Here is a 15,045-nt window from a genome sequence, read left to right as displayed (position 1 = left end):
AGGGACTAAAAAGTCCGAGCCATGCTCCAAGTTGGAGGTCTCACTCCGACAAGGGCAGGGACGTTCGTAGCTTCGCATGAGCGAGGAAAGATCCAGCGGGAAGGAAAAAGTTATTCCTTTAAGCCTGAAGGTCAGGGAAAGGCTGAGCAACAGGCTTCATTGCCGAGAGCGGAAAGGAGTTTCCTCCCGCCGAAAGGCAATAAGATCGTTATTGCTGGAGAAGAGGCCTCAAGGGAAGAGGTATATCTCCCACGGCACCAACCACCGAAGACTCTTCACTACGCCTGGAAGACCCCTGCAGATGACTATCGCAGGTGACGAGACCTCCGTCCCGCGACTGTAGCGGGTTGTCTCTTCTTGAGAAGGAGGCGTAGTGTCTCCAGGCATGAAGCCGAAGCGACGCCCCGGCTCGTGAAAGATGTTGCAGTGTGGTTGTTTGAGTAGTCTGTGCCGTGGGAGCAGCTCTCCCGGGAGTTCCGTCAGGGGAAGCAGAGGGTCCAGAAACCGTTCTGCACATAGTCCCAGTGGAGCTCTCCCATTGAAAGGTTGACAGACAACCTGGTCTTGTTGAGACCCATTCTCCACAGACAAAAAGGAGGGAAGATGCAGGCGTCGAAGTTGTACCACCATCACCGGAATGCATCTTGCCAGAGTCTCAGGGTCTGAGACTGGGGGGAGGAACAGCGGAAGCTTGAGGTTCCAAGCTGTCGCGATCAGGTCCCCCAGACCAGGACTTGCTGGTTACTCAAGGCCAAAGACCCCCAGGTACTCTCTCTCTACGAGGCTCTGCTCGGATAGTCGAAGAGAACATTCCTCTGCCTGGAAAGAGAGAGCCGATGGTGGTATTGAGAGTATCTCAATCATCTCGGTATCTCTACTGCAAGATGTGAAGGTGTGAAAATGCGTCCCCTGCTGGTTAGAACACGCCAGAATCATGAAGTCGACGCGCACGGAGCGACTCGGCAGGAGCTGTAGGATCTGTAGAGGGGACAGACTACGGCCCCTAAGCCTGCCTGAATGATGGAGAGGTATCCTTCAGGTCCTGACCATAGGCCTGGAACGGAACATGCCCCCCCCCCTTTTTCTTTGACGAGTCCGTGAACAGCATCAAGAATGTGGGGAAAGGACGAGAATATCCACTCCCATCAACAGGTTCCATAGGTCAACACCCATTGCAGGTCTAATAGTTCCTCTGGTCCCATAGGGGCCAGAAGGTCCGGTTACTCGTTGCCTGTCACCACCGGAACTTGGACCGCCCCACATGGAACTTATCCTGAGGCAACCGTTCGGAACTATAGACGGGTCAATGAGGAAAGGAGAACTAGGAAACGTTCCAAGGTAGGGCTGAAAGCTATGCTTGACTGAGAACAGGTACTGCGACTCTCCTCAGCCTTGCCACAGTCAACTGAAAGGAAGGCTCGGAGGAGGAGGCAACAGAATCTGGCATCCCCAGGTGGTCACCCATCCAAGTACCGACCAGAACCGACGTTGCTTAACCTCGCTGGACGGACGAGAAGTGGGGTTTCCAACGTGGTAAGGCCGTTGACTCAATATCATGGCCAGATACTCCAGATGTTGAGGCAGAAGAAGAGAAGGCTCCTAGCAAAATACCATGAACCCCCACTCATGGTAAGCATCCGGAAGCTTGTCCCGGCGCTGAAGAAGGTCGAACCCGAGCCTACCGGAGTTGACCAGACCTCCAAAAAGTGAAGGAGGCGGAAGCCTGCGCCTGAGCGGCCATGAGTTAAGCCGGGAGAGTTCTCTGGGGAAAAAAAACCTGCGATGCCACGGCGGGATCGCCACACTGCATCTTAAGCAGGAATACCTGCAGTCTAGGCTGAATTCCACGAGCTTCCTGGAAGGTGGATGGAATGGAAACTGAAAGTACCCGTCCTTCCGATCCAGGGTTTAAGGAGTCCTGTCGCCTCGTTACCAGTCTGATCGATTCTGCTGTTCCACGCTGGACGAAGTTTGTTCGACAAACTTGATCAGGACTGAGAGGTTGACTACGGAACTCCCATCTCAGATACTTCCTTACAAAAAAGGATCGACTGAAGAAGCCGGGGGTGAAGCCGGGGGTGAAGCCGTCGATGATCCTATGGAGGATCTTCTCCTAAGGTAGGGATCATTCTGCCCAAACGGGCAAACTCTTGCCAACCCTATGGCATAGAGGTTCAGAGACACTGAATTCGCTGACAGAGACGGCAGGCGCGATATCCTTGGCTGATCACAGAGATCGTGCGGGAATAGACATCGGGAAGCTGTCATCCGGATGAGTAACCTTAGGCATACTCCCAGCGTGAAACCTGCAAGGGGGTGGGGGTGCCAATCCTAGAGTTCGTGAACTCTGCCGCTCCCTCTAGAACTATGCCCCCCCCCGGGGGAGCCTCCCGTGCCATCTGTTCCTGACAGGAGGAACTGCAATTGGACACTTTGTCTCAGTTGTCGTAGCCGATAACTTAGGCCGACGTGGTTGAAAGAAAAAGGCGCTGGAGCCCTGCAGAGTCTGGAAGAAAGCGCCTTGGAGGAGTGAAAACGGAAGTCGACTTCCTCCGCACAGCCGCTGTCTATGTCTCAGTCCTTGGGCACAAACAAACTCTTCTCAAGGATGGAAGGGTGTCTGAGGTTGTCGACATCCACGGATGAGACACCCGAAAGGAAGCCCTCGGTCAGCGCGTCCAGATGGTCCAACGCCAAGGTGCCTGAGCCCGAGAGGAGGAAAGTACCCATGACCTTCCTGTAGCTTCCTTGAACCAAACCTCGGGCCGTAACCGAGGAGGGAAAGGACCTGGTAAGCCCCTTACACGAGATGGAGAAGAGGAAGGGGTAAGCAGTCACCCCTTGGCCGATGGAGAAATCTCGAACGGAAAGCCCCACGCCAAAAATCCTTTCAGGGAATGACGGGGAAGGGCTAACCCAGGTTCTGGAAAGAGGAGTGTTGCTCAGACCTTCCTGAAGATTCTTCTTATTCTTGCATGTGCCATGCTCTGCGTTACGGGGTGAGGCCGTGTTCTGGAAATACGCTCCAGAAGAACTCGCCAGGCTGGCCATGCTGCGAAAACATCAATGGGAATCAGGGTCGCAATCGCCCTGGAGCTCGCGCGATGGTAAATCAATGATTTGCGCGTGGGTGAACGTGGAAGCGCCCATGCGCGGTCACGCAGGAACGCAAACGAAGGTGAGCGATGGAGCGCAGAAGGAGGGCGAGCGTGGTAGGAAGGGCGAGAGCTGGTGGTCGGCGAGCGATAACCCATAGGCGAGCAATGGATACTGCAAGAATTAAGCCGACGTTCGTGCGAAGAAACACTGTCGGTTCGCGCGACGGAACACCGTCGGTTCGCGCGACGGAACACCGTCGGTTCGCGCGACGGAACACCGTCGGTTCGCGCGACGGAACCCCGTCGGTTCGCGCGACGGAACCCCGTCGGTTCGCGCGAAGGAACCCCGTCGGTTCGCGCGACGGAACCCCGTCGGTTCGCGCGACGGAACCCCGTCGGTTCGCGCGACGGAACCCCGTCGGTTCGCGCGACGGAACCCCGTCGGTTCGCGCGACGGAACCCCGTCGGTTCGCGCGACGGAACCCCGTCGGTTCGCGCGACGGAACCCCGTCGGTTCGCGCGACGGAACCCCGTCGGTTCGCGCGACGGAACCCCGTCGGTTCGCGCGACGGAACCCCGTCGGTTCGCGCGACGGAACCCCGTCGGTTCGCGCGACGGAACCCCGTCGGTTCGCGCGACGGAACCCCGTCGGTTCGCGCGACGGAACCCCGTCGGTTCGCGCGACGGAACCCCGTCGGTTCGCGCGACGGAACCCCGTCGGTTCGCGCGACGGAACACCGTCCGTCCGCGCGACGGAAACCGTCCGTTCGCGATGGAATATCGTTGGTTCGCGCGCGGGCGAACATTGGAGAGCATGTGGGCGGTCGCGCATGAGCTGAACGACTCCTAGGTGCTGAAGTATGAAGGGCTGCAACCCATACTAAAGGACCTCATCACAACCTCTAATCTAGGCGCTTCTCAAGAAAGAATTTGACCACCCGCCAAATCAACCAGGATGCGGAAGGCTTCTTAGCCTTCCGTACAACCCAAAAAACAACAATAAAAAGTATTTCAAGAGAAAGATTAAAAAAGGTTATGGGATTATAGGAATGTAGTGGCTGAGCCCTCACCTACTACTGCACTCGCTGCTACGAATGGTCCCAGGGTGTAGCAGTTCTCGTAAAGAGACTGGACATCTTTGAGATAGAATGATGCGAACACTGACTTGCTTCTCCAATAGGTTGCATCCATAACACTCTGCAGAGAACGGTTCTGTTTGAAGGCCACTGAAGTAGTGACAGCTCTAACTTCATGTGTCCTTACCTTCAGCAAAGCAAGGTCTTCTTCCCTCAGATGAGAATGTGCCTCTCTAATCAGAAGCCTGAAGTAGTAAGAAACTGCGTTCTTAGACATCGGTAAAGCAGGCTTCTTGATAGAACACCATAAAGCTTCTGATTGTCCTCGTAATGGCTTTGTCCGTCTTAAATAGTACTTAAGAGCTCTTACTGGGCAAAGTACTCTCTCTAGTTCGTTCCCCACCAAGTTGGACAGGCTTGGGATCTCGAACGACTTGGGCCAAGGACGAGAAGGAAGCTCGTTTTTAGCCAAAAAACCGAGCTGCAAGGAACATGTAGCCGTTTCAGATGTAAAACCTATGTTCCTGCTGAAAGCGTGGATCTCACTGACTCTTTTAGCTGTTGCTAAGCAAACGAGGAAAAGAGTCTTTAATGTGAGATCCTTAAAAGAGGCTGATTGAAGCGGTTCGAATCTTGATGACATCAGGAACCTTAAAACCACGTCTAGGTTCCAGCCTGGTGTGGACAACCGATGTTCCTTTGAGGTCTCAAAAGACCTAAGGAGGTCCTGTAGAACTTTGTTGGTGGAAAGATCCAAGCCTCTGTGGCGGAAGACCGCTGCCAACATACTTCTGTAGCCCTTGATCGTAGGAGCTGATAGGGATCTTACATTCCTTAGATGTAACAGAAAGTCAGCTATCTGTGTTACAGAGGTACTGGTTGAGGAAACTGCATTCGCCTTGCACCAGCTTCGGAAGACTTCCCATTTTGACTGATAGACTCTGAGAGTGGATGTCCTCTTTGCTCTGGCAATCGCTCTGGCTGCCTCCTTCGAAAAGCCTCTAGCTCTTGAGTGTCTTTCGATAGTCTGAAGGCAGTCAGACGAAGAGCGTGGAGGCTTGGGTGTACCTTCTTTACGTGAGGCTGACGCAGAAGGTCCACTCTTAGAGGAAGAGTCCTGGGAACGTCCACTAGCCATTGCAGTACCTCGGTGAACCATTCTCTCGCAGGCCAGAGGGGAGCAACCAACGTCAACCGTGTCCCTTCGTGAGAGGCGAACTTCTGAAGTACCCTGTTGACAATCTTGAACGGAGGGAACGCATACAGGTCTAGATGGGACCAATCCAGCAGAAAGGCATCCACGTGAACTGCTGCTGGGTCTGGAATCGGAGAACAATACATCGGGAGCCTCTTGGTCATCGAAGTAGCGAATAGATCTATGGTGGGCTGACCCCACAGGGCCCATAGTCTGCTGCAAACATTCTTGTGAAGGGTCCACTCTGTGGGGATGACCTGACCCTTCCGGCTGAGGCGATCTGCCATGACATTCATGTCGCCCTGAATGAACCTCGTTACCAGCGAAAGCTTTCGATCTTTTGACCAAATGAGGAGGTCCCTTGCGATCTCGAACAACTTCCTCGAATGAGTCCCTCCTTGCTTGGAGATGTAAGCCAAGGCTGTGGTGTTGTCGGAGTTCACCTCCACCACCTTGCTTAGCAGGAGGGACTTGAAGTTTATCAAGGCCAGATGAACTGCCAAAAGCTCCTTGCAGTTGATGTGAAGTGTCCTTTGCTCCTGATTCCACGTGCCCGAGCATTCCTGTCCATCCAGTGTCGCACCCCAGCCCGTGTCCGATGCGTCCGAGAAGAGACGGTGGTCGGGGGTCTTAACAGTCAATGGTAGACCTTCCTTGAGAAGAATGCTGTTCTTCCACCACGTCAGTGTAGACCTCATCTCTTCGGAAACAGGCACTGAGACCGCCTCTAGCGTCATGTCCTTTCTCCAGTGAGCAGCTAGATGATACTGAAGGGGGCGGAGGTGGAGTCTCCCTAACTCGATGAACTGGGCCAGCGATGAAAGTGTCCCTGTTAGACTCATCCACTGCCTGACAGAACATCGGTTCCTTCTCAGCATGCTCTGGATGCATTCTAGGGCTTGATTGATCCTTGGGGCCGACGGAAAAGCCCGAAAAGCTCGACTCTGAATCTCCATACCTAGATAGACAATGGTCTGGGATGGGACGAGTTGGGACTTCTCTATATTGACCAGGAGGCCCAATTCCTTGGTCAGATCCATAGTCCATCTGAGATTCTCCAGACAGCGACGACTTGACGGAGCTCTTAAAAGCCATTCGTCCAAATAGAGGGAGGCTCTGATGTCTGCCAAGTGAAGGAATTTGGCAATATTCCTCATCAGTTTGGTAAACACAAGAGGTGCCGTGCTGAGGCCAAAGCACAGGGCTTGGAACTGGTACACAACCTTTCCAAAGACGAACCTTAGGAAAGGTTGGGAGTCTGGATGGATGGGGACGTGAAAGTACGCGTCTTTCAGGTCTAACGAGACCATCCAGTCCTCCTTCCTGACCGCTGCTAGGACCGACTTCGTCGTCTCCATCGTGAACGTCTGCTTGGTGACAAAAGCATTGAGAGCACTGACGTCCAGCACCGGTCTCCAACCTCCTGTCTTCTTCGCTACCAGGAAGAGACGGTTGTAGAAGCCCGGGGATTGATGGTCCCGGACTATGACTACCGCTCCCTTTTGTAGCAAGAGCGACACCTCTTGTTGCAACGCTAGCCTCTTGTCCTTCTCCTTGTAGTTGGGAGAGAGGTTGATGGGAGATGTTGCTAGAGGGGGACTGCTGCAGAACGGAATTCTGTACCCCTCCCTTAGCCACTTCACAGACTGAGCGTCTGCACCTCTGCTCTCCCAAGCTTGCCAGAAGAACTTGAGCCTGGCTCCCACTGCTGTCTGGAGAGGAAGGCAGTCAGATCCTGCCTTTTGCGGACTTGGAACCCTTCTTGGATTTGCCACGGTGACTGTCGGCACGGGGACCTCCTCTGCTGGAGGTTCTGCCACGAAAGGGCGGGATGAACCTAGTTGCTGGTGTGTCCACTGCAGCAGGACGGAAAGGTCTAGGCACGGAAGGTAAAGCTTTAGCCTTACGTGCGGAAGATGCCATAAGATCATGGGTATCCTTCTGGATCAGCGAGGCAGCCATCCCCTTGATCAGCTCCTCCGGAAACAGACACTTGGAGAGAGGAGCAAACAACAACTCCGACTTCTGGCAAGGAGTGATCCCAGACGACAAGAAGGAGCAAAGATGTTCTCTCTTCTTAAGCACTCCCGACGTGTACGAAGCCGCAAGTTCACCAGACCCATCCCGAATGGCTTTGTCCATGCTAGACATGATCAGCATGGCAGAGTCCTTATCCGAAGGGGAAGTCTTTCTGCTTAACGCTCCCAAACACCAATCGAGGAAGTTGAAGATCTCAAAAGCACGAAAGACTCCCTTCAACAGATGATCCATGTCAGAAAAGGACCAGCAAATCTTCGATCGTCTCATAGCCAGCCTGCGGGGAGAGTCAACCAGACTTGAGAAGTCGCCCTGGGCAGAGGCAGGAACTCCCAAGCCGGGTTCCTCTCCCATGGCATACCAGACGCTAGATTTGGAAGCAAGCTTGGTAGGCGGAAAGATGGAAGCAGTCTTTCCCAGTTGCTTCTTGGACTGCAACCACTCTCCCATAACCCTCAAAGCTCTCTTGGATGAGCGTGCGAGGACAAGCTTGGTGAAGGCAGGAGCAGCAGACTGCATGCCCAGAGCAAACTCGGAGGGAGGAGAGCGAGGGGTTGCAGACACAAACTGTTCTGGATACAAGTCCCTGAACAAGGCAAGGACTTTACGAAAGTCTAAGGAGGGAGGCGTAGACTTGGGCCCTTCTAAGTCGGAGTGCGGTTCATCCAAATGTGCAGCTTCGTCATCCGATACTCCATCATCCGAAAGCTGAGTAGGAAGTGGCAAAGGCGGAGCAGAAAGCTGAACGGCTGAATCCGGCAGCACGGGTGCATGCGTAGCTGCTGCGGATCCAACATCATGCCGCTGCTGGTCAGTCTGCGAGCTGGCAACAACAAAAGCAGAGTGCTGGTGCGTGGGAGGGATTGCCGTGGGTTGCGGAGCATGCCGTATGGGATGCAGAGCATGCCGCATGGGTTGCGGAGCATGCCGCGTAGAGTCAGAACCCGGCAGCTCTACAGCACTTTCCCACTGCTGATGCGGTAGCTCACGCATGTCAACGGATGGTGCAGCAAGAACATGCGTCTGGCAGGGTGGACTGCGCATCGGTGGTGGAGCTCTCACAGGTGGAGTGTGGGAGCAGGCAGCCGCAGTATCTGCTGAGCGCACAACCGCGGCAGGTTGTAGGTTAACAGGTGCAGTGTCAACCTTCTCAGCATGATACTCTTGCATGAACGCAGCAAGCTGAGACTGCATAGTCTGCAGCATGGACCACTTAGGGTCTACCGTGGTTGGAGCAGCAACAGACGGAGCAGTAGCCTGTTGAGGAACCACTCTACCTCTCTTGGGAGGTGTGCAGTCTTCGGAAGACTGCGGCGAGTCCGAACTGACCCAGTGGCTACACCTGGGCCGTTGGACTCGCTCGGAAGGGACCTTACGCTTGAGAGGTCGTGAGACCTTGGTCCATCGTTTCCTCCTTGAAACTTCTTCCACAGACGAGGAATGATGGGGCTCATTCGTCTGTTTGTGGATGGGACGATCTCTGACAGATACGTCAGCAACCACTGAGGGTACATCCGTACGCTGATCAAGGCCTGCCGAACCCTTTGGTCCTTCGACATTGCTTCTCCCCTGGGCTTGGGAGCTTGCAAGAGGTCCCGGACTGGGAGGACGACTGGCACGAACAGATGTACCCTCATGCGCAACACTGACACTGACACTTTTCACTTCACTTGCACTAACAACACTTCCCACTGCACTTTTCGCTTTCAGCTCTTTGACATCTGCCAAAAGCTGATTACGGTCATTAGCCAATGACTCCACTCTGTCACCAAGAGCCTGAATGGCACGCATCATATCCGCCATGGATGGCTGAGCACTAGTAGCAGGGTCGGCAGTCACCACTACAGGGGAAGGAATAGGTTGAGGGGCATGGGGAGAGGAAAAATCAACAGAGCGAGAAGAACTCCTCCTGATCCTATCCTTCTCTAGCCTACGTGCATTTTTAAGGAATTCGTTAAAATCGAATTCCGAAAGCCCAGCGCATTCCTCACATCGATCTTCCAATTGACAGGATTTACCCCTACAATTTGAACAAACGGTGTGAGGATCTATGGAGGCCTTCGGAAGACGCCTAGTACAAGCCCTAACACTACACTGCCTGTACTTAGGGACTTGAGACTGGTCAGACATCTTGAATTGTAGAAATAGTCAAGGGGGGATTCCAAAATCTAGCAAAGTTCGTTAACAATTAATCCAAATTAAATCCAAAAGCTTGCTAAGCTAATGATAAAGCTTCCTGAATAGCGAAGGCTAAAATCTAGAGCGAATACATCACCAAAATCGTGAGAAACAACTCCAGAATCAACAGCGTATCCAAGTAGGTCTTGTCGGTGGCACGACAGAGGAAAAATTGAGTTCTTGTTGACAAGAAGTACTTGAGTACCTGCTCACAGATGGCGCTGTTGTGTACACCCCCACCTGTATAGCGATCGCTGGCGTATCCCGACCTTAGATTTCTGTCGGGCAACGGAGTTGACAGCTACATGATCATCGGGTAAGATTAATATTGAAAAACTGTGTTTACTCTATGCATTGTTTTGCTGACCCATCAAACAGTTGCAACACAAAGCATACACACTTACTCGAGAGTGCTTGATTTTGTTCAGAGTCTTCGTTACCTGAACCCCTGGCTTCGCTTGAAGATGCTTTGACGTTTGTTTAATCAATCCACAGAAGAGTTCAGACTGGGTATGTGAGGCACTGCTGGGGAGCATTTTGACATAACACCACAGGTAGTCAATACCTGATGAATCCATCAATACAGAAGTGTACAACTGACATGACTGAAAGAGAATAAAACAGAATCTTAATAATGAAATTTATTTCGATGAAGCTTACTCAATAATCATAAGGCAGTCATTCATCTAAACAGTACAATGTTATATATTCTTTACATGTTAATAACTAAAATATAACATCAATGAGAAAAATCCTTGAGAATTACAAGACAAATATTGCTCTGCGAAGCAAGATCAAAGGGCAAATTCTAGGGTGTCCAAAACTTCATAATGATCTTGAAATCAGGCTATCAAGACTCACTACTTTATACTGTACTGTATAATCAAAATGAATTATAAAATTTCACACTTTTACAGCATAAAAAGGCAGACGTATTGAATGGTTGGAATGATGTGATAATAAGCCCTCTAGAGAATACATCCAAGTCAACATTACATAACATGTAAACATACTACATAGCAACAATAAAAAAGAAAAGTTAAATATGAACAATATGAGATCTATGTAAACTGCTATAGTCATTTTTGAGAAATCCTATACATAAGTCATCCAAAAACTTGATATAGTTCACAATTCACAATATACTGATGTTAATTTCACTTAAAACTCAGGGTTATTAAATATAATAAAGCATAGTTAATAGTTATTCATTTCTGGTAAAATATAGTTTTAGTTGGAATATATAAAAGTTGGGGACTTGAGGTCTACATTCGACATACTGGCCACGTACTCTTATGGGAGAAATTAATTTCATATCCAAACTTTAGGCACGTGCAGGCATTTTCACTGACTAACAAATAGCTCATAATGATAACCGACTGTACTAACTAAAGGTATTCCCTTATATGAGTAGTGAGGAAAATACATTCTTCACAAGTTATTCAGATACAATTAGGTTGAGGATAATTATCGGCCAGTAATAAACCACTTGAACAACTCATAAGAAGACAAAGTAAAACGAGAAAACAACTGTGCTTTATTATAAAATCGAGCTTTTTATCTTGAGACTAAATCACAATTTGAATAGGGTGACTATGCATTATCATAACAGTGCAACGAGAAAACTGTAAGTCTAAGGGTACGGTTAGCCATGTGGTAGTACAGTATTACCATGTACCGCCATATGATTTCAAAAACTCAATAGAACGGTAGGACTATTACGAGATGAAAAAATTGCAGATTCTTTAGTTTCAGGGTAGATGACAATTAAGCCAGGTTCAAGAGAGAGGCAAAATAAATGCCGTGTGACTATAGAAATAAGTGATTTTAAGAATGAAACTGTTTTTAATCTTTGGCCAAATCATGTTCCTCTATTTTAAACATAAAATAGATCTACAAAATTGAACTCAAAAGTATAATAAAGGAGACAAATCAATAGACTCTCATGATGGAAGATCATTGTTTTGGTGGTTAAAATGTTTTTCCTCTATCAAATGTTTTTAGCCACTTTTAAAAAAAAAAATTCCTAATCTATCATCAAAAACTTGTACTTTACTATCATTGGCCAAACATAATTGTATTTGAAAAAAGTACTATGTCAGCAACACACACGGTGAAAACAAATTTTCCCCAAAAATGTTGAAGATGGTCAACATTGCAACATCAAGTTACCTTAAAGAGTTTAATAGCCTCAGCTTGAAGCTGGGAGGACGGGAGAGATGTAAGAGGAGATGTAATGGGGTCTTTACTATGCAGCAACAATGGATGACGCCAAAGAACACAGTCTGAAATATTTAGAGTAAAATTACATCTATATACTAATCTGCATCGAAACACTACACCTTAATGACATATCAAACCCTATAATGGCATAAATTATACATAAAAGAATTTGTTTGGTTGAAAAGCAATAGCTGCCTCAGTAGCATTAGTTTTGCAGTCTATCTTCTCGATAGCTCAGATAATCTTTATTACTGTGTTCTGCAAGTAATTAAGCAAAAATCATTCCTGCTCAATTACTGGCAGAATGCAGTAATACAGAAAAGAAGGTTATCAGAGCTATCGAGAAGATAGAGTGCAAAATTATTGCTACTGAGGCAGCCATTGTTTTCAACCAAACATACCTTAAAGAGGGGCTACTACCAAAATCTACATAAACGAATAGTAATCTCTTGAATTTCTTATAATAAAAATGACAAATTCGAAGATAATTTGTATTTTTCCTAACCATACAAACCTTAGCTATTTACATTGGGTTTACATTTTAGCGCAGCTGAAATGGCGAGCCATTAGAATTTAACGAGGGTGTATTACCCCCGCGCTAGTTAGCGGGGGGTAGGGGAGTGGTAGCTAGCTACCCCTCCCCCCCCACAGGTGAATGCTCACTTTCACTTAGAGGTAGGACTTGTCTTGGGGGACAGGGCTGGCGGGCAAATATGTGTAAATAGCTAAGGTTTGTATGGTTAGGAAAAATACAAATTATCTTCGAATTTGTCATTTGTTCCGTAACCGAAATACAAACCACGCTATTTACATTGGGTGACTTACCCCTTAGGTAGGGTGGAAAGTCTCCCGCAATACTGGCTTTGGCTTTACCCGGGGACTCAGAATCCGAGTGAGTCGCACTCGAGAAAAGGAGTCCCTGCACCTCACAAGTTCCTTGCTCCGCAAGGAACCGTGTGGCCTACATAAGCTTGTGTGTGAAGGAAGAAGTGTGACCCGTCCTAGGCAGATGACCTGGAGTTCCAGAAGGAACTCTGGGTTAGGACGTTCCCAATACCACCTCGTCAGGGTATGGGGGACGCGACAGTATTGACTCAATACTCGGAACACAAGGAAGCATAGTTTACCTGCAGAGGTTCGAGGTCAGCTATGCAGAGACCAGGATGCTGCTTCCCCGTAGAGGGGATGATGAAGAAAGAAGTAAGGGCCAGACATACTTCTTTCGTTCATGCAGACTAAAACCTGATAACAATGCCCTCAACCTTCTGCTACCTGTCCAAAAAGGACCCTGAGGTTAGACCAGCTGTTGTGTAGCCACCACAGAGCGATAGAAAACGTATCGAAACTCCTGTGGGTCACGCCCTGCAGGAAGCGGGCTGCGAAGGTCATTAGACGCTTCCAGACTCCAGCTTGTAGCACCTGCGTCACAGAGTAGTATTACTCGAAGGCGAGGGACGTTGTGATGTATCCAACATCGTGCTGTAGGGCGACGTGACGGGGGAGGGTCTGGATTCAGGTCGAGATGAATGTCCTTGAGTCCGAGCTGAAGAGGTATACTGGTGACTCTCCCGCGTGTCCTCCTTGTGCTCCCAGATCGGCTGCAACTGAGGACAAACTGCAGCTGTTCCCAAAGCTAACCCCTCGATTCCTTTACTGGCAAGAAGGAGAAGGTTTTGGGACATCAGATACAGAATGGAGACTCGAAATCTTTAAGGAATTGGACCGAAGGGCCGGGACCCCAAGATTCTGAGTCTAGCCAACAACTCAGGAGCGAACCTGAATGTTGCCTTCCCCCCTTCCTTAGAAAGGGCGAAGTCGTACGAGACCAAGAAGATTGCTTACCCACTGGCCGCGGCCAGAGTGAGCAGGAGACAAGACGGAATACAATCAGAGGCCTGTCGTAAAGGGTCTTGAGAAGATCTCTTAAGGGACTAAAAAGTCCGAGCCATGCTCCAAGTTGGAGGTCTCACTCCGACAAGGGCAGGGACGTTCGTAGCTTCGCATGAGCGAGGAAAGATCCAGCGGGAAGGAAAAAGTTATTCCTTTAAGCCTGAAGGTCAGGGAAAGGCTGAGCAACAGGCTTCATTGCCGAGAGCGGAAAGGAGTTTCCTCCCGCCGAAAGGCAATAAGATCGTTATTGCTGGAGAAGAGGCCTCAAGGGAAGAGGTATATCTCCCACGGCACCAACCACCGAAGACTCTTCACTACGCCTGGAAGACCCCTGCAGATGACTATCGCAGGTGACGAGACCTCCGTCCCGCGACTGTAGCGGGTTGTCTCTTCTTGAGAAGGAGGCGTAGTGTCTCCAGGCATGAAGCCGAAGCGACGCCCCGGCTCGTGAAAGATGTTGCAGTGTGGTTGTTTGAGTAGTCTGTGCCGTGGGAGCAGCTCTCCCGGGAGTTCCGTCAGGGGAAGCAGAGGGTCCAGAAACCGTTCTGCACATAGTCCCAGTGGAGCTCTCCCATTGAAAGGTTGACAGACAACCTGGTCTTGTTGAGACCCATTCTCCACAGACAAAAAGGAGGGAAGATGCAGGCGTCGAAGTTGTACCACCATCACCGGAATGCATCTTGCCAGAGTCTCAGGGTCTGAGACTGGGGGGAGGAACAGCGGAAGCTTGAGGTTCCAAGCTGTCGCGATCAGGTCCCCCAGACCAGGACTTGCTGGTTACTCAAGGCCAAAGACCCCCAGGTACTCTCTCTCTACGAGGCTCTGCTCGGATAGTCGGAGAGAACATTCCTCTGCCTGGAAAGAGAGAGCCGATGGTGGTATTGAGAGTATCTCAATCATCTCGGTATCTCTACTGCAAGATGTGAAGGTGTGAAAATGCGTCCCCTGCTGGTTAGAACACGCCAGAATCATGAAGTCGACGCGCACGGAGCGACTCGGCAGGAGCTGTAGGATCTGTAGAGGGGACAGACTACGGCCCCTAAGCCTGCCTGAATGATGGAGAGGTATCCTTCAGGTCCTGACCATAGGCCTGGAACGGAACATGCCCCCCCCCCCCCCCCTTTTTCTTTGACGAGTCCGTGAACAGCATCAAGAATGTGGGGAAAGGACGAGAATATCCACTCCCATCAACAGGTTCCATAGGTCAACACCCATTGCAGGTCTAATAGTTCCTCTGGTCCCATAGGGGCCAGAAGGTCCGGTTACTCGTTGCCTGTCACCACCGGAACTTGGACCGCCCCACATGGAACTTATCCTGAGGCAACCGTTCGGAACTATAGACGGGTCA

At 50.2% G+C, this 15,045-nt stretch overlaps 1 protein-coding gene and 1 pseudogene across 1 annotated transcript in view; both read right to left on the bottom strand.

Annotated features, from left to right (window-relative positions):
- Positions 1-1,428: 1,428 nt before the first annotated feature.
- Positions 1,429-1,547, bottom strand: LOC137634070 (5S ribosomal RNA; annotated as a pseudogene).
- An 8,384-nt stretch (positions 1,548-9,931) lies between these two features.
- LOC137633477 (uncharacterized protein CG43867-like) overlaps positions 9,932-15,045 on the bottom strand; it is a 35,271-nt gene continuing 30,157 nt past the window's right edge. The window contains exons 4-5 of the mRNA XM_068365778.1: positions 11,757-11,869; positions 9,932-10,189 (exon numbers count right to left, since the gene is read on the bottom strand). Of these exons, the coding sequence (XP_068221879.1) occupies positions 9,932-10,189; positions 11,757-11,869 (371 nt within the window). The remainder of the gene's footprint in view (positions 10,190-11,756; positions 11,870-15,045) is intronic.

The sequence above is a fragment of the Palaemon carinicauda genome, chromosome 43, assembly GCF_036898095.1.
Source record: "Palaemon carinicauda isolate YSFRI2023 chromosome 43, ASM3689809v2, whole genome shotgun sequence".
NCBI classification, from domain to species: Eukaryota; Metazoa; Arthropoda; class Malacostraca; order Decapoda; family Palaemonidae; genus Palaemon; species Palaemon carinicauda.
This window is presented reverse-complemented; position numbering and strand designations above follow the sequence as displayed.